The sequence below is a fragment of the Poecilia latipinna genome, unplaced genomic scaffold (genome assembly GCF_001443285.1).
Source record: "Poecilia latipinna isolate Pla-1442-1.1 unplaced genomic scaffold, P_latipinna-1.0 Scaffold412, whole genome shotgun sequence".
Lineage (NCBI taxonomy): Eukaryota > Metazoa > Chordata > Actinopteri > Cyprinodontiformes > Poeciliidae > Poecilia > Poecilia latipinna.
Window position 1 is genome coordinate 84,568 of NW_015113028.1, and position 22,778 is coordinate 107,345.

Consider the following 22,778-nt stretch of genomic DNA (forward strand, 5'->3'; position numbering starts at 1 on the left):
TCAGTCTTACAGAGGTACATAAATATAACTATTTACAAAACACAGAAACTATATATTCCTGTACCCTAAACACATATTTGTAGAAATGTGCAGCAACTTTTAATTTTCTCCAAATAAAATCTCCAGGATTGTGCTAAGTGATGTTTTCAGCATTGGTGACACAAATGTCATTAAAATGTGAATATTTGAAGTTGTTAGTGGACAGGTCAGGTGAATTTGTCGATAAAATCCTTAAAAGGGTAAAATTAGAAGTTGGACCCTTAAAAACTAACCTAAACTTACAGATTTTAACAGCAAAAACAAGCAAAATCTTCTTATTGTTCTGCAAATATTTAAGGAGGATTGAAACTACAAAGCCTTCTCAGCACATTCTTCAAGTTGGACTGGAGGAAATTTTAAGAAATGTGAACTTTTAATCGACGGGAGTCTTTTTTAACTCATCAAACTGGTTAAACTGGTGCCAGCGCTTGTTCAGGAGCCAACAACCGATCAGATGATCATCAAAATCAGACGATTTAACTTTGATCGGCTCAAAATGAAGACTAGAAGAAATGGGACTTATTTGTGTTTAGTCAGATTTTAAACTTTGATTTTTGCAGCATATTTTAGTCCTTTTTCATGTTTTTAAAAAAAAAATAATTTGTTATACTCCTAAGAAGGAATATAACAAGCATTGTTTTTTTTTTTTGCTGGTTTGTTTTAATTAATGCATCCCAATTTATTGCAGAGATGTTGCTTTCATACTTTCAAACAGTATCAACACACTGCAAAAACAAAAACTCTTATGAAGTATTTTTTGTCTAGTTTCTAGTGCAAATGTCTTAATATTCTTGGAAGAAATAAAACTAATTTACAAGTAACTTTTCAGCAATTTATAAGATTTATAAGAAATTTATAATTTATAAAAACTATTTAAATTTAGACAATAATTATTAATATTGATGAAGAAGTGCTGGTTCCTCTGGCAGATTATTCCACTCATGGGAAAAATATATTGTGCTCAGTAAAATAATCAAAAAGTGGAACTGTTACTTTTTCATCAATATTAAGGAATTATCGACTTAAAAAGGCTCCTATTTTTTGCTGAAAAGTTACTTGTAAGTTAGATTTATCTTATTTTACGTGTACTAAGATATTTGCTTTGGAAACTATTTAAATTAAGTTGGCAAGGTTTAGTGTTTTGCTGCTGGTGGTTATTAGCTCCAAGTCGTTTTAAGTTAGAAATTTGGATTAAAACACAAAAATTATACTTTAAAGCTCCAGAAGGTGGTTAATTGCAGGTTTAAGGTTGTAGAAACCGTTTTGTGTATGAAGTTTACGAGTCTCCTTGTTTAAAACGAGACACTTAGCGAACTGATGGACAAGATGTTATATTGTTAAATCTCTCCTTTCAAGTGTTTATAAGTCAGTTAGAATTTATTCCACTGATTATCAAGCATCAAAGTTTAAGTGCTGGACTTTCCCACGTTTTAGAGTCCATTGTAACTACAAATTTGCTGATAACTTTCTTCCCGTCGTTCAAATATTTCATTGTTTTTAGCACCACAACATTGCTGCATTACTTGTGTACAAAACCTTATATAACAAGGGGTTACTTCATATCTAGTGCACATCATGAACTCGCAGCCCCGGTTTCCATGGGAGCTGCACATCAAGCTGCTCTAAACAACATCAGGACAAACTGCACTCTGTGTTCATCCAGGGAGCACAGCCTGTATTGCACATGTTGGCGAAGTCTGCAGGAAGCAGCTCGCCGTGGCGGGCGGCGTCAGGCTACGCCCAGCGGCCGCTGGATACGAAGCTCCTGCTGAAGGAGAAACTGACGTCTGAACTCTTGTGTCTCCCCCAGGCACCGAAAGGCACCACGATGATTGTGCTGTTGTCCTCCGTACCGTAATGCAGAGCCTGACACAGACGAGAACAGAGATTAAATAAGAAACAAATTGTAACTGCTGCTTTTGCAAGTCATATACCAAAGGTCTCCTTTAAGGTTTTCATTAGAAAAATTACTGAAATTTACTTAATTTATACAACATGAATTTAGCAACGAACTGGAAAAAAAATACTGAAAATCTGTGATTATAAATCCATTTACATATATACAAGTGTTGATGATGCAGATAAATAAAATATATAAAAAATAATTAAAAATAAATAAATAAAAAAGTATAACAGAACTTAATTCAGTATTCATAGCTGTTTTTTTCCCATAGAGCATATTTGAAATATTAGAAAGGAATTCCAGCTTGAGACCATTGTTGTTGTTTTTGGCAGCCATTTTATTTTTTTTTATTCCTTAGTTTTTATCCATTTCCAAATGTAATAGTTAAAAATGCAAAGAAGGATTTCACATAAAATCAAGCAAATCACCGACAATCCTGTTTGTGAACTGTAGTCAGAGGCTTCTTCAAATTTGCTGTAGTACAGTCTGCTACAGCAGATCCTTCCTGCCAACAGCATCACCATCTACAATCTACAAGAATTTGAATTAATATGAGTTACAACGTTTAATTACCCTTTGGGTTTAATAAAGTATTCGAGTCGCAGCATATTATTGATTTCTCTTTATCTTTAGCAAAAGACCAGGAGCCTTTTCCCCCTCTAGCGTTAGCCTAGCATGTTTTTTTTGTTTGTTTTATTTACCCAGAATTCCCTGCGCTGTAGTCCACTTCCTGCTTTTGGACGATCGGTCCACTAGATGTGAAACGTTTGGATTCGAACCGCCGCAGAGTTCACTTCAACTCAACCCAGAAATGGGTTTGTAGGTGGACCAGAGTTTACGTTTTTGGTCCGATTGCGAATTCAAACCTCCCCAAACGAACTGGACTCTCAAGACAAATAAACTAGAGTTTGATTATAGATGTAATTCAGCCCTAATTAAAAACTTTTTTCCTTCAAACGTGCTCCGAGTTGCATTTACACACTTTCTGTTGCCTCACTTCTACGTTATTTTCAGCTCTGTGTTTGTCGATTACATAAAATCCTAATAAAACATCCTAAAACTTGCAGATAAAATGCGAAACCATTCAGGAGGATTTGAATTTATTTCTCACCTGGTCAGATATTCTCTGCGCCGCCTCTTTGGGGTCGTGACACTGGTTGATGACGTTGCAGATCTCCTGGCTGTTCATGATGAAGTTGATGCCGTCCGTGGTCAGAGCCAGAAAGGAGTCATGGACATGATGCAGCTGCAGAAAACGGAAAGGTCAACTGGTCGTTATCTATAGACACGCTGCATATTTATGTTCAAATCTGGAAATTTTGCGCATGTGCATAATACTGGAGGGCAAAAAGACGATTCTGTTACAAACCATCAAGATAAAATAATTCTGTTAAATCAAATCTAGAGACTTAGGTATGATCAATTCAGTGGATCAGAGCAAAGGGAACAATAACACAGAAAAGACGTTGAAAAATCAAAACCACTCGAATTCTTCTGTTTTCTCGCTCTTTCAGTCGGCTACGCTACACACAGACTTGTTGCCGTAGCAACTGACTAAAAGCAGCTCTCCTAATGTGTCAGGATTTGACACTCAAACATTTCCCACACGAAGAACAGAACATTCAGTCGGTTACAGTTTTATGTTTTCAGGCTTGATGTTTACTTTGTGATTATTGATAAGTGATTGTCTGAACACAGCAGTGGGTGATTGATTAGCTAATTTAAACACCTGCCCTACTGACAATATGTCAGAAAGTTTGTGTGGGTCAACTTATGTATATTTCTTTCACTGAACCGAAACACAACGCATTCCACATCACATCTACGTGTCACATTTGTCAAAGTCAAGCTAGCATAGCTGATCTACTTGAATCGTGTGCTTTTTTTTTTTAATTAAAACTTTTTCCTGACCTTGTGATCTAGTTATTGCAGTGTTGATGATTAGTAGTAAAGCTCTGCTTCCCTTTTGTGTTAATATATCACGCATACATTTAATATTTAGCATGTCACGTTGACAACTTGTTAGCCAAAATCAATGGTCATCATCGTCCGTGAGCAGTTTATAATCCACCAGAAGGAGCTGGGCAACGTCATGCTGCAACACGACTATATGTGAAAGAAAACGGGTCGAATAAACTTGTGTTCTGGTTTCAACAAACTCTGGTTTTAAACGTACTGTGACTCTTTTGGTTTCTGGTTCAGCAATGACTCCCATCTTCTTCAGGTCAAAGTCTCCGATGCTGCGTGTCATCGCCAGTCGGCCGTTGACGTTTGGCTGCCCCAGGCTGTTCCAGGTGATGAAGCCCCCGCTTTTCTTTATCCTGTCGTAAACAAACAAGGTCTCTACTAAGCATAGCATTAAAAATAGCAAAGTTGGCAACAGTGATTTACTATTGTTAAACTCATTTGTCTCTCAGATCATTGTGGTCGTAGAAAAGATCGGTAATTCACCCAAAACGAAAGCCATCATGGCAGCTCTTTCTGACAAAAACTGGATGACAAAAGGTTTCCAGTCTGTTGCTTTGGTGCCAGTTACCCATTTTTTTAGGCTATTTTATTTACAGAGACTTTATAGTTAATTTTGCTCCATATGTGACTTATTGCATAGAAGTATCGAACATGATTTGATGTTTTATTTATTTTGGATAACTGACATGTTTTCCAATTCCAGTGTTAACTGTTCATCAGAATTTAAAGTTAATTGATGTTTGAGAATGTGTTCTTGCATTATTTCCATTATATTACTCAAATATAGTCTCAAAACAACAAATATTATCGTGCATCGCATTGACGTCTGGGATAATCCATCATCCAGCAAGGCTTACCTCTCCTTCTCGTCCCTTCTCTCAGGTGTGTGGTCAACAGTCAGCTTAAGAGCCTTGCCTTTGCGGCACAACATGGCACGACTGTCCCCCACGCTGGCTACCACCAGCTCGATGCCGTCCCTCAGCAGCGCCACGGTGGCGGTGGTTCCCGCGTTCGTTCCAGGCCCTAAAAGACAAAGCAGGAACCGTCGGAGGCAGAACGACCCGATTCAGAAACACATAGAAGGTCAACGGTCACATGGCGTGTCGCACATCCACAGAGCAGAACGTAAACAAACAGGCTGAGGTTGTTTTAGACTCAGAGAAAAACTACAGTTTACACAGTAAACACAGGATGTAAATCACACATGCAGATAGAACTGCTGCAGCACAACGTTGAGATCCGGAGTCATAGCAAAAATAAACCTTAAAAACAAATGGCACACAACATATTTATTATGAGTCCAGGCTTGTATGATAACAAACAAGCTAACCTAAAATGTCTGCTTTCTGCAGTAATTCTTCAATTATTAGTAAGTATAAAAGGGTACACATCAACTCCTTTTATAGGCATTTCATCTGAAAAACAAAAAAGCGCAAACAAACATCAGTGATGTCTAATTCCTTAAGGGAAAACTATTTTAATCTGCTAAATAATAATATCTCAGAGCGTCCTCCACAGTTACCGGCACCCCTGGTAAAATAAATTCAAGTACAAATAAATTAATCTTTTACTGAAACAACTTAAAGCCATCACAAAGTAGTCACATTTTAAATTTAATTTAAATCTATTTTCTCTTACCCGTTTACCTATATGCCAATTGTTTTTTAATGTTTCTCACAAATTTCCCTACCAGAACAACAATAAGGTGATATAGATACAGTGGAAAATATATAGAGATTCGACCTTTAATTTAATTTCCAAAACTCACATAAGTTTCCCATTCCAGTGTTATCCCCTCTTGGATGTTTTACTCCTTTATTGCTTGTGCAAATCAGTCATGATCAACAAAATTTGGCTTTTTTGACTGAATAAAATACAAAAAAATCAATTTAATGTCAAAGTGAAAACTAATTTCTACCAAATAATGACAGTGAAATTAAAAATAACATAAAATAAATGATTGTGTAAATATTCAGCCCTTCAAAATGAATAATTAGTAGATATCAGTAGATATTTTTTATGTCCATCTCCTGACTGATACTTTATAGTAAACTTTCTTCTGATTGTGACTGCTTTTGCAGATTAATCACAATCAATAAAATGTGGCTTTTTTGATCGAATAAAATACAAAAAACATAATCCCTTTAATGTCAAATAGAAAACTAATTTCTACCAAATAATGACAATTAAATAAAAATATTTAACATAAAATTATTGATTATATAAATATTCAGACCCTTAAAGTCAGGGGTGGGGGCTGTCAAAAAAAGTCACATTTACTTGATTACAACTGATTTGTAAAGTAAAAAGGGTAAAACATTCAAGAAGGTGAATTCTTTCTATAACAAGTATACATACATATATACATATATATATATATATATATATATACACATATATATCTCTCTATATAGAGATATATATATGTATGAATACATTTTTCTATCTAATGACTGTTAATCATTGATGATGTCACGTTCGACAGATTCTAGACATTTCAAAATTATCTATCAAAATGAGTAAAGGGACACAACATTTTGTGAAAATGTACATGTTTTGAGCTTTTTTTTCTGCCACACAATGACAACTAATCTAATCAAATTTTAATAAAAACCCACCAAATGTTTTGAAAAGCTGTCTAAATTTTAACCTGCCCAAAGCTGTTTTTTTCTTCAGTCCAATTAGGAGGAAACTTTCTAAATCTGGGTGTCAGTTTGTTTGTTTAGCTTATTTTCATGTTTCTTTTGGTCATGAAAGTCTTTTGCTATGGCTCATCGATCCACATTGTGCAAATGTTACAGAACAGAGAATTTTAACCACAAACGCTTCCAATTAATTAAAAAAAAACCCTTGTTGGTAAAGTGTGACATCATCAATTTATGAAAAAAACTCAGATTTTTAAATGAAAATGAGGTCAAACTTCTGCACTACCAGCTTATATTTTGCTCCTGCATGATTTTACCAGCAGTGTCTTTAAGTGTGGAGTGCGCTGTGTGTTAAACATGCTGCATCTATTGAAGGTTTTTCACTAATGAGCTACTGAACATGTCGTACAGCTGGTCAAACAGATGCATTGTCTCACAGGAAGCATACACTTGGTAAGAGAAGAAAAAGAAAGAGGATTTAGAGAAAGATAGGGAACCTTCCAGTAGTCCAGGATTTAGGACCCGCTGGACTCTCCTTCAATATCTATCCTCTCGTCATCCACACTGGTACCAAGGGCCTCCAGCTCTGAGCTGGGTCAGCAGCTGCCGTAGATAACATGCACACACACACACAGGCATATTGGGACATTTCACACAGCGTGGCCCAAATCAGGCCACATAACACGTTTACTAGCTTTCACTGTAAGACATAATCTCTCTCTCAAACTGAATAGTAACTGAGAAAAACTAACTTCAAGCAGCAAATGTGTAATTTGGTGTTTTAAGAGAAAGTTTGTTGTTTTTTGCACTGGATTATTTAACAGATTGGGGAAAAAAATTGTAAAAATTACATAAAAAATTATTTATTTAGTTTTGCACAGAGTTTTGATACTGTGTACGTTAAAAAGAAATAAAGTCCTACAAGATAAATAAAAAAGTACAGAAGACAAAACAAAATAAAGTCTGGTAAAACTTAAAAACAATTGCTTGTTTTTTCTTTTCCAGAAAGAAAAGTAAACCAACATCCAGAAAATGTGAAAAGTTTAAAATATATCTCAAAGCTGCTGTTTTTTTTTTTTTTAAACAGTCACCATCTCGTGTCAGTATAATGAGAGACAAATAATCTGGGGAAAAAACTCTCCTCCATAAGCTACTATTGCTGTCTGAAGAAATGCACCGAAAACAACCAATCAGAGCCGGGAGGCGGATCTTAGCGCTGTTAATCGCACTTGTGTTCGTGCTGCTAAATGTATGAATGGCAGGAAAAACTATTTATTATTACAGAAAAACCATTTATCTGCCATCATTAGTAGATAAACGGCACTGATCATGCTAGTTAGTGAATGCTAGCTAGCAATCGCATTCACTACAGATTCTGCTATCAGAAAGAGGCAACAGGGGAAGAGCGACACGTACACCAGAATGATTGACAGCGCTAAGATTTGCCTCCTAGCTCTGCTTGTTTCTAGCTAGCACGGTGAGAAGACGGAGCAGATGGATTTTTTTCACAGATTATAGTTTCATACGGCAGCTTTAATAATAAAATACGTTTTAAAAGTCATCAGTTAGCTGTTGTTTACCACTTTATCACGGATCACCATCTTGTTCATGATTTTGGGCCGAGCTTCATCCTTCTGATCACACAATATTTTGATCTGTAGACCAGTCTATGATCGGCTCAGCTGCAGCTTTGGAAACTGTAGCTATTCAGTCATATTGGATGCTTTTTGGTGCAACCCATATTTTTAAATCTCCTCATTTGTTTTAATCACGGTGAACTGCTAATTGAAATAATCGTCAACTAATTTAGTAATTGATTCAATTGTTAACTGGAGTATACAGACTCGAAAAAGACAATTTAACGAAAGAAAAACATACTGAGAGCAGTATTTAAACCAAAACTGTTCAAACAAATTTACATTCAACGTTTAAAATAAAAAAAAACTTAATTTTTTCTGTTCTACCCAGAAATCAAGTGGCAACGTTTCAGCGTTATATTAGTGCCTTTTTATCGGATGAATACCAACTAATCCTGAAAAACAGATACTTTAAGAGAACATAAAAATTTATTTTAAACAAAATTTCCACAAAGTTTGGCAAACAGTTTGTGTTGATAGAAAGTACAAACTACTTTAAAATTCTCACTTTCCAAAATCTTTAAAATGTTATCTAGTGACTGCAGCAATAGATTAACATATTATAATTACTTATCAAGCTAATTAGATCAACATTTTTAGTGTACATCAATTTAGCTGCCTAGATTTTCCTTTAAGTTGCTGCCTATATGCATAGTTGAACTATTTCATATCTACTAAAGTTTGCACGTTTCCCTCTTTTAATAGCTTGTTTGCTATTTAATAAAAATTAGGAAAAAAAGACCTCTAAGAACTAAAACCTCATCACCTATGTAGGATAAGTACATTTGGTTTAAAAACAGGAGGAGGAAAAAAAGCACAATCCATGTTTAAAAATCGATACATGTGTTTTAATACAGTGTATAAGAAATACTTAAAGGAATATTCAAATAACAGTACCTACCATTTGGACAGAAGTGCAAGTGCTTTGCCAAAGCTTTGTCTACTTCTAGGAAAGCTTTCCTTAAAGCTGATTCCAGATTGTCATCTTCTGCCAGAACGTCTCTGAAAAAAGATTAGAAATACTATGACCAAAAATTTAAATTCCTCGATTATTTCCAATGACATTTGTGTGTAAAACTATAGACACGGTGCAGCGTGAAATCCCACCCGCATCTCCCTGCTGGAGGGCAAAAAACTGCTCACTGACAACGACTCCCGTTGGTTTTAGTTGTTATGAATATAATGTGCTAAATCTTAAATGTACGCCTGACATGTAAAGTAAAAAGGGACGCAGTGCTTTGCGACTGATTATCAACACTACCACAACTAGATAACAAGGTCATGAAAAAGGTTTAATTTAAAAAAAAAAAAGCAAAGAAGAGGCAAGTAGGACAGTTATGCTAGCTTGACTATGACAACTGTAACATGTAGATGTGCGGTGGAATTCGGTGTGTTTCCGTTCAGTTAAATAATAAACACACACACCAACTCTGAGAGATCATCAGCAGAGTAGGTGTTTAAATCAGTTAATCAGCCACCGCCACGTTAGATTAGCTAAGAGCAGCGTTGGCTAATGTTCCACAGCCATCACTTATTAATAATCTCAAAATAAACATCAAGCTTAAAAACGTAACAATGTAATGGACTGAATGTTCTGTTCTTTGCATGTTTTTTGGTGTTGAATTCTGATACATATAATGGCGTTGTCGTCAGTTGCTATGGCAACAGGTTTGTGTGTAGCGTAGCCGACAAAAAAAATGAGAGAAAAGAATAATATGAGTGGTTTTGAGATGTTCTTCAATGTTTTGCTATTATCTCTTTGCTGTGGCTCATTGTACCAAATTAATAATACCTGTATCTCCAGGTTTCTACCGAGGCACCACAGCTGTGAATGGTCGGTAAAAGAATCATCTTTTTGCCCTCCAGCGTTGTGTGCATGTGCGAGTATTTCCAGATGTAGACTATAACATGAAACGTGTCTATATGTGTGACTCCCTTACTGGATGAATTTCTTCATGTATTTTTCGCAGAAGTCGGCTGCTTCTGAGCCGCCGTGGCCGTCAAACACAGCGAAGTACAGGGTGTTTTCGTTCATCTGGGAGACCTGGAACCGGTCCTCATTCTCCTTGCGTTGGCCGATCAGGGATGCACACCCTACCTTAGACAGGCTAACTTTGGGAATGGGTTTGCCATAGCGAATGCTAGGGGGGAGCATGATGGGCTCGTCGATGCGATCATCCCAAATCCCAAAGGAGTCCCAGGTCGTAAGGCGGCCGCTGCTGTCTGGATCGAAGCGCGTGTTGCTGTATCGCCTCCCAGAAGGTCCATAAAGTTGTCTGCAGAACAATGGGAACACTGTTTTGTGGCTATCAAGCTGAAAGGGCCGCGGATCGAAAGCCTTCTGTAGCAAACCACTACGACTGATGTTAGAACCGCTGCACCTGACCAGGCGCACAAGGCAGGAAGCTGACATCACCCTGAAGACACTCGCAGAGGGAGGAGCGGGGGCGGAGGTGTTCACAGCGTTCAAAAACTGAAGAGAAACAGGAATGAAAAGGACGTAAAAATCTCTTAGGGCTGCGATTTAAATGAAATGTTTATAACATCGGTATAACATTTTGCACAATAAAAAAAAACAAAAAAGTTTCATCTTGCAAAGTTATTGAAAGATGTAGCATGTGGACACTTTGTTACCAACTTAGGAAAATACAAATATATAAAATCTGTCAAGTCACAAATGAGCAGATCTTTAAAAAAACAATACAGTTGCACCAATCACTGACTGAACAAGTTGAAGTTGTTTTTACATGTTTGTCCATGTAAAATAGATAGATAGGTGGATAGAAGTGTGCTTTACTGGTGCAGAGTTATCAAACAAACTTGTATTTCAGTACATATATGTCTGTGTTTAAAAAAAAGAAACATTTCAAGTGTAATCAGCTCAGTTTTTCTGCATCAGATCGGAGTTGGATAATACTAAACCTCAGATATTTATATCAGTATCAGAAGTGAAAAAAAGTGAATTGGTGCATCTCTACAAAAACAAGACACACACAAAAAACAAGATCTTATCCAAAACACTACTTCTGCTACAGATGGAAACTCAACAATCTTGTTTTTACTATCTGGAGCAAAACCAGAGTAAAATATGGGAATGAAAGCATGGTTAAAGAAAACACAAATACATGCCTGAGAGCAATGAAAAGGTAAATAATTGACTCAATGCAAAACATTTCCAGAAAATCCCAAGAACTTTAAATGACCGGAGCAGCAGCCAGAGGTAAAAATTATGAACTGATGTTGATTTAAGGTTATTTACTTTTCCAGAAAGTATGCTTGCTTGTGTAAATTTGAAATATACATTCAGCAACTCCTTTAACCCAAAGCAACCAGTGGAGCAGAAAAAAAACAATACTTTGTAAAGTAAAAACTCCTGATATGAATGTGTTAACTGACAGGAAATGATTAAACAGTACCATTCTATGGGTCTTAATTTTTATCAGATCATTTCTCAAATTCCTGTACACTGAGGCAGGGCAAGTTGCACCTCCACTTTATCACAATTTGTAGTATTAGAGTGTACTACATAATGTGAACGATGAACATGAGTTCTTTTACATTTATATCTGAGTTTAGTTACAATGATTACAATTAACACAAGAAAGACTCTTAATAATAATGGGAAAACATTTCCGCATGTAAATTAAATGGTCTAAATTGAAATTCAACACTTGTAATCCAGAAATGAACGCCTCTAAATGACGCAATAACATAGAGATATGACAAACTGTTGTCAAATACGATGTTTTTAGCTGTACTTTACCATATAATGTAGCCAGATAACTCTAAACTGGACAAGCTCCACTTAAGATTAATAAAAACTATATTTGTAAAACCTAATCGAATGATTAGTTTTACGAATATGTATACGTTATGAACATGTTATGAAATCTCTACTTTGTTTTAGCTTTCGCAAAGAGAACAAAAGCATCGCGAAACATAAACGTTTTTCCAATGAACCTTCCGTAAGTGGAATTGTTGAATCCAAGTTTTAACATTTTAGACATTTTAACCAGAGTCGAAATTCCATAAATACCTCTGTGTTGAATCAGAAGCTAACTACGTTGTTTCGCTAGCTGCTATTATTTGCAGTATAAACGTTTAGTGATTACTACGTAATAGTATTATTTCACGCCTTTGATAAAATTATGATACCTTTAATAAAGCAGCAAACAAAATGAACTAAAATAGTGAGACGCGTCAATAAAAGAAAATCTGTCATTTTCAGTCTTAGGCGTTAGCTAGCTTAGCGAACAAGCTAAGTGGCTAACTTTAGCTTGAGATACGCAGTTTATATAAAACACACTAACATCACTACTTAAAGTCTCATGTTGTGTATTAAAAAGTCATACCTTGGATTTATTTAAAAATAGAAGTGTAGAGTCGAATCCCTGTGTTTATTTCCAAAAGCGCGACTGAATGAAAACAGAGTGAAAAACGTCCTCCGCCCTCTTCTAGGTATTATCAAACAAGGCCTCTCTGATGTGACCGCGCCAATCAGCTTTTAGTTCGTTTCACGCCCCGCAAACAGCGCTTTCGATTGGTCCAACATGTTATAACTGCAACGGCCATCCACAAATCAAAAGGCAGCGTCTGTTGTACGTTGCAGACAGTCAAAAAATGGGGCTTTGTACCACGAATGAATAAATAATTAAGTTTATGTGACAGCAAAAGGCTGTCCTTTGTATGTATCTCCATTTACCTGACTTTATTTTGAGTTTGTTAGCAGTCCCAATGTGGACCAGCTCCCTGTATTTACTATCCAGAACTGCCTAAATACCTTTTATGTAATTTGAGAGTTGACTGCTTACTTTAGTTCTCCTTTTACCCTGCAGGAATTTAAGGTTAAACCAAACCAAACCAAACCTGTTTGTGCATTTTCGTTTTACTACGCAAAACTGCCCTGTGGTTTTGAGGCTTTTTGTCAAGTTCCTCAAATTTCTTGGAACCTGTCAGTTAAAATGTGTTAAAATCTGTAGAAGTCATCTTCTACTGCAGTAGCATAATCTCATTCTAAAAACATTTTGATATATTTAAAATGTGATTTAAGTGCATTACTTTAAGAAATGTCTATTCTGAACTAAAGTGGCTCATTTGTTGGTACTGTAAGGCAGTCCTGGGTGACAGTAACACAGTCACTGTATATAGGGAGCACAGGGATGTCTGCAGTGATGTAGTGGTCTGTTGTAGTGAAGAGAGAGCTTGACTATTGGTTTACTGGTTGGTCTACGTTCCAACACTTATTTGTAATCATATTTACTAGTATCATGTCATGACATCCTACTTCACAGGTTAAGGAAACTTTTGTAATATACAGTCAGCACTTTCCAGACATTGCTGTGTGTTTTTGTTGCTGCAGACCTCTTGCCCAGTTTCTTTTCTGTTTTCTTCTACTTTGAAGCAAAATCCTGCTCTGTTGTCCCATACTTTATAATTATCTTCACTATTTTCTATTGTACATCTAATTGTCTTTTGTACCCGCCTCCTGACTGATTCCTCTTCACACTGACATCCCTCTGCTTTGAAAACTTTCTGCAGAATGTGGCATTTTATATCCACAGTATGTTGAGTGAGAGAAGACTTTGGGTAAAAAGTGGGACCCATACGGGTCCTAAATCTGTTGCACACTGTTGGACTGATAATCCTAATACCTATTGGGGGACGTAGCTAAGCCCCAATTGCTTCTACTGATATGGGGTGTGCTGCAAAATATATTGTAAATATAGTCATGGCAGTATTATTGTGTGCAATGTTCATACTATATGGAGTATAAACTTTTTTCCCCTTAAATTCACAGCATAAATGTAATATTTAGCAGGTAGTACCCATCATAGTTTGGAGCTTAAATTATAATTTATGAAGCAGCATTTTATGTAAACTTGTATTAAAAAATATTTGTGACATATTTTGGTTGCTTTGATGGGTAACTGTGGAAACATTACCCACCCTGTTTTTACAACGTGGAGCAGCTAATTAGCATTAAATAATAATAATAATAATAATAATAATAATAATAATAATAATAATAATAATAATAATAATAATAATAATACCTGAACTATGACCCCAAGTCCCAAAACAGAAGGCATCGTTTCTCGAAGATATTTGGATTATATAACAACATATAATCTCACTATGTGATGAATAAAACGGTTTTAGGATTTGAGTAAAGCAGAATTGAAATCAATATAAAGGCCACAAGATTTCAGAGTTTTTAATAACGCCTGAACTTCCGGTTCAGCGGACCAATCACATCATTCCAACTTCTGAGGCGTTCGATGACGTAAGCAGCTATAGCACTTCCTCGTTTGTTTTCTGAGCTGCACACCAGAAGCCAAACGCCCCTTTCTCAGCATGCATTTGTCAAGGTGAGAAAAGCGATTGTGCGATTTAGAAAACATTATTTCTCTCATAGCAACCTTCCAGGTGAGGTTTCAAACAGAAGCGATATTAAGATTTCTGCTGGTTTTCAGCCCCGCTGTAGCTCGCAGCTCAGTTAGCTGGTTGGTTAGCTGGTTCTATTTTGGTTTTTACTACTAAAATAAAGCGATATCGGTGGGCATAAGCAGATGTTTTCATTATAGTTGTTTATAATTCATTTGTTTGCGTAAAATCTGTTATGACTGAGAGTTGGAGGGGTTATAATGCACAAATAAAGAGCTAAAGTTAGCAGCTAGCCAAGCGGAGTGCTGTGATAATCCTCTGAGATAATAAACATGAACTGAGACAGATTGATGTTAGAGAGGCTTGTTTTTTGAGGACGAGGATGTTGCGATGACGGTTTCTATATAACTGAAACTAGTGGCAGTTGCTATTTTTTATGGATTGATTTTACTGCAGTTAAAGCTGAAATCAAAGCATTTAAATCATGGTGAAAATTACAGAGAAATTGATCTTTCATTTATTTTCTTGATAATTTTTTTAAAGATTTTTTTTGGTACTTAATACATAGCTTTTCAGGAAGTGCAGAACATCCAGTTCATGGGTAGGGAATTGAACCCGTGACGGTTGCGAGGGACTGTAGCCTCTGTTTTTGGTTTATTTTGATAATATCAATGATAAGTTACCAAAATGATAAGTTCCCCAAAATGCCTCCAGAAATTTTCTTTATATCAAAAGAATAAAGCATTTGTTTTGGTTAGTTAACAAACCATTCATGCCATTAAACCTGCCAGAATCCACAATTTCGTATCTTAAATTATAGTAGATATGAGCAGAAAGCTACACTTTGTTTGCTTTAGGAAACTCCCAGAACCAAGTTTTCACTGTATGATAATCTTGAGTAAAAATACCAAAGTTTTATTGTATACAACGAGTCAAAACCAAAAGATATAACATGTAATAAATTATTTAAGTGCTTTTATTTACCAAAAAGGCTACAATTATTCCTACAACTGCCTCAAACACTAAATATATTTTCAGTGGTAACTGTCTTAGGACAGCACAGAAGCACATCCTCAGTCATCCAGTCATAGCTACTGTTGGAAGTACAGCCAATCAGCACCAAAAAAATAAATGCTGCTTCTGGATTGGCTGCTTTGCAAGCTGCAGCCAACAGCTTGTGAGTTAATGTGTAAGACCACAGAGAATATATATTGATGTAGTTCAATCTATTAAAGTAAAAACAGTATCTGGGAGTATTTGTTTTGTTTTTCACAGAGAAGTTGGCCCAGATTTCCTTAATTCTGGGAAATCGGCCGATACTTATCTACCTCTGCAAGAATGTGAACATTGTATTCTGCCAGAAAATTACAATTGATGCACTCCTGTTTTTGTGTACACTGTAAAAACACAATATCTTACAAAGTATTTTTGGTCCAATTTCTAGTGCAAATATCTTAGTCCACTTGAAACAAGACAAAACTGTCTTACAAGTAACTTTTCAACAAGGTATAGAAGCTTGTTTCAAGTCAGTAATTATTTAATATTGGCTTTAAAGAGTATTATTTCCACTATATTTTGATTAATAACAATGTATTTTTCCTATGTTATAAGTGAAATAATTTACCATCAATATTAGGGAATTATTGACTAAAAACAAGCTCCTATATCTTGCTGAAAAGTTACATGTAAGTTAGTTTTGTCTTATTTCAAGCGGATTTATATATTTGCAATAGAAACGAGAAGTAAATCTTGGTAAGATTTTGTATGTTGCAGTGATGTTTCTATCCCCAATATTTGCTAATAAACAATAAGCAGTCACAAAAATTTAACATATGACATTAACAGCTTTTAACTAAACATCTGGTAACAACGTAGAAATGGAGTTGAAATCATAATTCATTCTGGTTTCATTAATTTAAAACTGATGTTTCTGCTTTATTCTATCAACAAGCGTTCCTAAATCAAATCCCTGCTTTCTAACTGAAGAGCCGTCGTTAACTAGCAGGCGATATCCCACTGAAGATGATGACTCGTTCCTGCTGTTTTCCCAGGGTTGGAGTTTACATGAAGAGGAGAAAGCGGGGCTGATCTGGGGCTTGAACAGAATCGTCTCCCTCCATCTGGCCCTCACTCTCTCCGCCTCTTCAGACTGCTGCTCATTTCCTCTCCTTTCATCAGCATGCTGTGCTGGGGGAACGCCAGGGATGGGCAGCTGGGCATCGGCGCAGAGAGGAACCCCGCGTTTGAGCCCAGGAGCTGCCATGTGTTCAGCGGGCGGGGACTGAAGGAGGTCGCATGCGGAGGGCAGCACACGCTGTTCCTGCTGCACGACGGCAGCGTTTACACGTGTGGCTCCAACTGCTGTGGACAGCTGGGCCACAACAGAGATGGGACGTCCCCAGGTAAGCTTTTGTTCCGCAGCTTCAGTGCTTTAAGCTGCATCATCCTGCAGAGAGACACTGTGGAGAGGCAGCAAAGCCAACTGAAGAATGTGGGGAAACATGGAAAGAAGCAAAGATTTTTATTTATTCATGGGCCTGTCACAATAAACTGTAAACCAGTTAATTGCATAATAAATTAAAACAAGCTCAATAATCTCTATTTGCGCGAGTTACTAGTTTTCTGTTTTTCTCTTTATTTCTACCAAAGCCTGGATGACCCAAGTCTTCAGTTTGGTCTCAACTAGTCTTTTTTTTGAAGGACAGTTTTGTTTACAGAGACTTCATAATTCACTTTCTTTGTTGTTTCAGTTGTTTTGTTTATTTTTCCATATTTAAAATGTCTTCCAGCTCCAGTGTTAAACGTTCATTAGGAGTTAAAGCTTGAGACGGTGTACTTGCATTACTATGCTATAATCATCATATTACATGAAAATGGTCTCAAAACAACAATATTATCGTTTATCACAATAACTTCCGGGACAACTTTTTGTCCTGCAGAATTTGTGGACAACTATGGCTAGTTATGGATGAAAGTATGTGGTGCGAACTAAAAACAAATTCTTTCTTTCACATATGATTTTCCCCCTGGGAATGTAGGTGTATTTAAAGCCACACCCAAATTCACAGTAAACTTTAGTTAGTGCTGCAAACTGCTGAGAAAGTTTGGAAATTTCCTTGAAAACTGTGAAGGAACCCTGAGGCACCATTTGTACAGGCATGTTTGAGAGCCTGTTAGTGAAAGCTTTCCTATCTAAAGCAGAAACTGGAGTGGTAGGCTGTATTATAATAGTAGTACATTATTATAATTTATACAGAATTTCTTTTTGAACATCAGAAGCTGTTGCATATTTAGGATTCATCCATTTCTGCTAAGTTTCTTTGTTAAAGTCTGCAGCTGAAAACGACACAGGAAACAAAGAGTAACTGCTTGTAATTATCGGCTCTGCTTTTCTTCTCATTTCCTGAACTTCCTGCTTCTACTTCTGAGTGAATAGCAACGCTCTGGAACAGTTTAAATGCATCTATCATAGCTTTTATAGAACAATCTTCTAGCAGCAGGATTTCTAAATTCCTCACATGGGTTGGGTTTATGAGGGAGCCCAGAAAGGCTGCAGGACAGGCTGAACGTTTTGGTTTGTTTGGGAGGATTTAGCATGTTTATATACTGTTCTTCAAGTTCAAATGTAGAGATGTAGTACTTCTACATTTTCCAAAGACTTTAATAGGAACTGTATGGAATTTATAGTGTTAAATTTTTGTCTTTTTAACTTTTGTAATTCCTTGTTTACACTGAAGAGGTTTAACAGGACTGCTGATTTCACAGTTCTTGAGTTTCTTTAAAGCTGCAGAATGTAGCTTTTATAAAAAACTTAATCTTTTAAATATTTGTTAACACTCACCATGTTGTGAAATCATAATATAAACAGATAATCTGTAAAAAGATTGATCTCCTCCAGCTCCTCTCTGAGCTACTATTGTCATCTGAAGAAATTCACTGCTCCCATTTAAAAGCAACAAATCAGTCAGAAGGCTGGTCTTAGCGCTGTCAATCAACGTGGTGAACACGTTGCTAAACGTGGTAATCGTGGAGAAACAACTTACCGTTCCAGGAAAACCATTTATCTGCTGTCATTGGTGGCTATGCTAGCTAGCTTTAGTGGTAATGCACATGAGCATGATTGACAGCGTTCAGACCCGTCTCCTGGCTCTGACTGACTGTTTCTAGATTGCGCTGGGAGAAGGCAGAGGAGCTGACTGCTGCATTGCTGTGACTGCATGGCTGTCATGCAGTCACAGCCGTGCAGTTACCTAAAAAAGAAATATTAAATCATTTTTACTGTTCTCACAATAACTGATAAGATAGATAAAATTTTAAGTCAATGTTGGCCAACGCTAATTAGGAATATTTTGCTTTTAAAATATTTTTTATTACTGAATTCAAAAAATTAAACCACAATTCAAGAATGTAATCATATAAGTAGTGCCCAGACCGTGACGGCAGGTTGCTTGTAGCCTGATGAGACTCTGTTCTCCCCGCAGAGCTGGTTGGGGCTCTGGATACCCAGAAGATAACGATGGTGTCGTGTGGCTGGGCGCATTCGATGGCCATCAATGAGCAGGGCCAGGTGTTCGCATGGGGAGCCGGAGAAGGCGGGCAGCTTGGCCTGGGGACAGTGGAGGCGGCCGTTCGAATCCCGAGGTGACCGGGTGGCACATCGGTCATAGACTGAAGCTTCTGCAAAACAAAAATCAATCACTCAATCAATCAAGTTTATTTTATAGAACATTTCATCAACATGGCAGTTCATCGTGCCTTCCATCATAAAAACATAAAGTCATAAAAAGCCCATTCAGCCAATGATTGAGAAAACCAGGAACAAACATTAGACTTTGATGAGTGCCGTCACCAAAACCGTCAATGATTTGATGATTGGTCAATGTTTCTTTTATGAAGGTTCAAAACCAACTCTGACCAGTTTTCTGTAAGTTTGTTCTAGATTTGTATTGCATAGAAGCTGAATGCTGGTTCTCTGTGTTTTGTTCTGGGGATGCAGAGCAGAACCAGAAGCAGAAGACCTGAGTGGTCTGAGAGGTTGATACAGCAGCATTGTGGTGCTGGCTAAACTGTTCAGTGACTTATAAACTGACTTTGTAACTGTCTTTATGTGTCTCTGAAAGTTCAGGTCCGAGTTCAACACCTCACCCTGGTTTTGGGTCTGGTTTCTGGATTTTAGCTGTAATCACGGAAATGTACATTAACTTAATGATTTTGTTGTTTAATATTGAAAATCTTTAAAAAAAAAACAAAAACAAATTTTGAGCTGCTCAAATGTACAGTTTAAATCTTTCCATTTGATAGAACGTGTCTTGTAAAGAACACAAAGAGTAGAACAGAAACATCTGTTCATTGTCCCTTAGTGGGGACATTCTGGTGTAACAGCATGTAGATCCACACAAAGATAAATGTATAAAAATCATAATTTAGAATCGCATACTGTACAAAAAAGGCAAAATTTAAACATGAAATACTGTTTAGTTATTAAAAATAACATTTCAATCCAAAGAAATGTGCAAATTAGTAGGATAATTTTAAAAAAATATACAAAACGTTGCAAGTGTATTTGTGCTTTAAAAGAGATTTTATTGATAAGCGGCAATAAAACTGTGCAAATACAACAATAATGTGAACACTGGTTATAGAGTTGAACAATTCCTCCTTCATTTGGAAATTTCTAATTTGCTACTGTTTTATTTGTGCCTTTTTATTGATTTGGGTTTTGAGTTATTTCATCTTTTAACACCCCTACTGTTAGTGTTGCATTGTTTTACTGACTGTGTTTATTCTCACTCTTAAAAAAAAGATATGAAGCAAAAGGTATGAATTGTATTTTTGTCCTTGTTTGTTCCAGGTTGGTCAAAAGGCTTTGTGACCACAGCATCTCCCAAGTGATGTGTGGGAACCAGCACTGCATCGCACTTTCTAGAGGTGGGAAAAAATGTGTCTCCATAGCAGCAAAACCTGCATATTCCTACTGCTTGTAGTCAAATTCCTTCCCAAATTTATTTTAGCACATTTGCCCAAATGTCAAGAGTAATTTCCAAATTATTGAGGGTTATCATCGACAAAGAGAGACATTAAACCATTGGCATGGTTTAATGTTGGGATTTGAATTTGACCAGAAAACCAAACACAGCATATCAGCAAAAACAGATTAAGTTGTCAAAACACAGCAAATCCACAACAAAATGGCTGAAAAAGACAAGAATTAACATTTTGGTAATGGCCTAGTCTAAGCCCAGGCCTTAGCATAAATGTGATGGGAGCTTGAACAAGTTAATTCCTGAACTTGTTCAGGAATGAAAAAGTTTGATATTTGGTGTTTTTGGACAATAAGTTTAGAAACTAGTAAAAGCTACATTATTTTTATGATACTCTAGAAGGTAGAGTATATGTTTTCTTGCACCATAACTGTATAAATTAACTGTTTTAATGTTTTCTACTGGTAGGACTTGATAAAAAAATTTAATTGAATTAATTGCAGATTGTGTAATTCATTAATTGCAATTAATCACATTTTAATCTAAGCCCTATATTGACAAAATANGCAGGATTTTTAATTCAAAAACTCTTTCTACTGCTAAATCATTTAATAATTTAATAAGACATATGGTAGGTATTTTATGAACCTACATAAAAAGAACCACAGACAACTTATGTGAGTTTTCAAACCAAGCTTTCATGACAGGAGAAGACACAGCGGGCCGCTCCAGCGAGCTGCCCACCGCGCGTTTGAAAACCTTCAGTTAGAGCTCGTCTTTTATTTTCAGGGAAGGGAGCGATAGACAGAAGTTATCAACAAGTTCTACACACACAAGGTCATCTCGTCTCTTCCCTTGGGAGCGATTTCTCCTACAGGCGGAGGGATGTTATCAGTCTGAGAAAGTCTTCAACACAGCAGTCAAAAGTTTTAACACAGACAGTGAGAGGCCAACACTTCTAAAATCTATAGTAATATAAGATGCTATGGTAAGATCAATAATCTACACACATGTAAGAATGATAACATAATATTTCCAACGATGCTCTTTTAGGCTTGAGTTGCTTCACTCGGCTAACTCTTTTTAGCACCACCTGGACACAGTAATAACCTTTTCCAGCATCCAGTCAGATTGTTTTTAGAAGCAGAAATGAACTCCCAGTGGGCCAAGCGAAGCGGCTTTGTCGTCCATCGCTGCTGTTGGCAGATGTCGCTTGTGCGTCAGATTTCCTGGAGTACCAGAAACACGCAAACAAAAACGTTCCGGCTGGAACATTTATATCTTTCCATGTCATTAATTAATCAAAATGAATGCGTTAAAGTCCCGCCTTAATGTTTACATTGATAAAATCATGTTTTCCTCATCAGATGGGCAGCTGTTCACTTGGGGTCAGAACACCAGCGGCCAGCTGGGCCTGGGTAAAGGAGAGCCGAGCAAACTGACGCCTCATCCCCTGAAGTCCCTGGCAGGGATTCCCCTGGCTCAGATAACTGCTGGAGGAGACCACAGTTTCGCCCTCTCCCTGTCAGGAGCCGTCTTCGGATGGGGCAAAAACAGGGCAGGGCAACTTGGACTGAATGACAAACAAGGTAATAATCAGCTGGTTACAAACAGCCATTGATGAAAAGAGAAGAGTGATCTAAACAGTGGAGTGTTTTTGGACCTGAAGCTAAGATGGAGAATCAGATTTCTCTTCCTTTGGTTTCCTTCTCTGCTGTCTGCTAACTTTTCACAACTCTACTGTTTCTCCAGATCGAGCCGTCCCATGCCACATCAAGTTTCTGAGGTCACAGAAGGTCGTTTATATCTGCTGTGGAGATGAGCACACCGCGGCCCTCACAAAGGTAGAAAATCCCTCAAATGTCCAGAAACTCAAATGTTTCACAAATAAAAGAAGAAAGAGAAATGGCAAAAATGAAATACTTTGGTTCCCAGACTTTATTCACTGACCCCCATTATTTAAACCAGCCGTCTGGCCGTCCTTCCAATCGTTCATCCATTCATCCATCCATCTGTCCGTCCATCCAACATTCATCCATTGGTCCTTTCATCCAACCATTCATCACCCCATCAATCTGTTTGTCTGTTTGTTCATCCATCCACCTTTAAAGCTCAGAAACCGACTTTGACTAAATAGTCTAGATCAGGATCTCTGTGTTTATCAAACAGCAATAAAAAAATCTGTTCTTTCTGTTCTTTTTGTTCATTCTGTTCTTGGCAG

The 22,778-nt window shown here is 36.9% G+C and overlaps 2 protein-coding genes across 5 annotated transcripts in view; one reads left to right on the plus strand and one right to left on the minus strand.

Moving 5' to 3' along the window:
- Positions 1-1,513: 1,513 nt before the first annotated feature.
- ppm1kb (protein phosphatase, Mg2+/Mn2+ dependent 1Kb) lies at positions 1,514-12,668 on the minus strand. Of its 2 annotated transcripts, none has more exons than XM_015037619.1 (7): positions 12,545-12,668; positions 10,133-10,665; positions 9,094-9,194; positions 4,768-4,933; positions 4,119-4,263; positions 3,054-3,188; positions 1,514-1,905 (listed from the first exon to the last, which is right to left on the minus strand). In XM_015037619.1, exons 2-7 carry the CDS (start codon positions 10,603-10,605, stop codon positions 1,774-1,776), a joined length of 1,152 nt encoding a protein of 383 aa, XP_014893105.1. In that variant the 5' UTR covers positions 10,606-10,665; positions 12,545-12,668; the 3' UTR covers positions 1,514-1,773. The 2 variants fall into 2 exon arrangements, with proteins under 2 accessions (XP_014893105.1, XP_014893103.1); XM_015037617.1 differs by lacking the exon at positions 12,545-12,668 and adding an exon at positions 12,328-12,495.
- A 1,805-nt stretch (positions 12,669-14,473) lies between these two features.
- herc3 (HECT and RLD domain containing E3 ubiquitin protein ligase 3) overlaps positions 14,474-22,778 on the plus strand; it is a 33,566-nt gene continuing 25,261 nt past the window's right edge. For 2 of the 3 annotated variants that reach the window (XM_015037614.1, XM_015037616.1), the window contains exons 1-6: positions 14,474-14,560; positions 16,628-16,978; positions 19,058-19,217; positions 20,428-20,504; positions 21,925-22,146; positions 22,310-22,401. In XM_015037614.1, the coding sequence (XP_014893100.1) occupies positions 16,756-16,978; positions 19,058-19,217; positions 20,428-20,504; positions 21,925-22,146; positions 22,310-22,401 (774 nt within the window). In that variant the 5' untranslated portion in view covers positions 14,474-14,560; positions 16,628-16,755. Of the gene's footprint in view, positions 14,619-16,627; positions 16,979-19,057; positions 19,218-20,427; positions 20,505-21,924; positions 22,147-22,309; positions 22,402-22,778 lie in introns of all 3 variants that reach the window. The other variant, XM_015037615.1, reaches the window with a different exon arrangement.

Excerpts from the sequence above, each read along its gene's own strand:
- ppm1kb (XM_015037617.1), bottom strand. The coding sequence starts at position 12,414 with ATGACAGATTTTCTTTTATTGACGCGTCTCACTATTTTAGTTCATTTT. Across the intron at positions 10,666-12,327 it reads GTATCATAATTTTATCAAAG|TTTTTGAACGCTGTGAACAC; the intron begins GCGTGAAATAAT and ends GTTTCTCTTCAG. Across the intron at positions 4,264-4,767 it reads AGAAGGGACGAGAAGGAGAG|GATAAAGAAAAGCGGGGGCT; the intron begins GTAAGCCTTGCT and ends TGTTTACGACAG.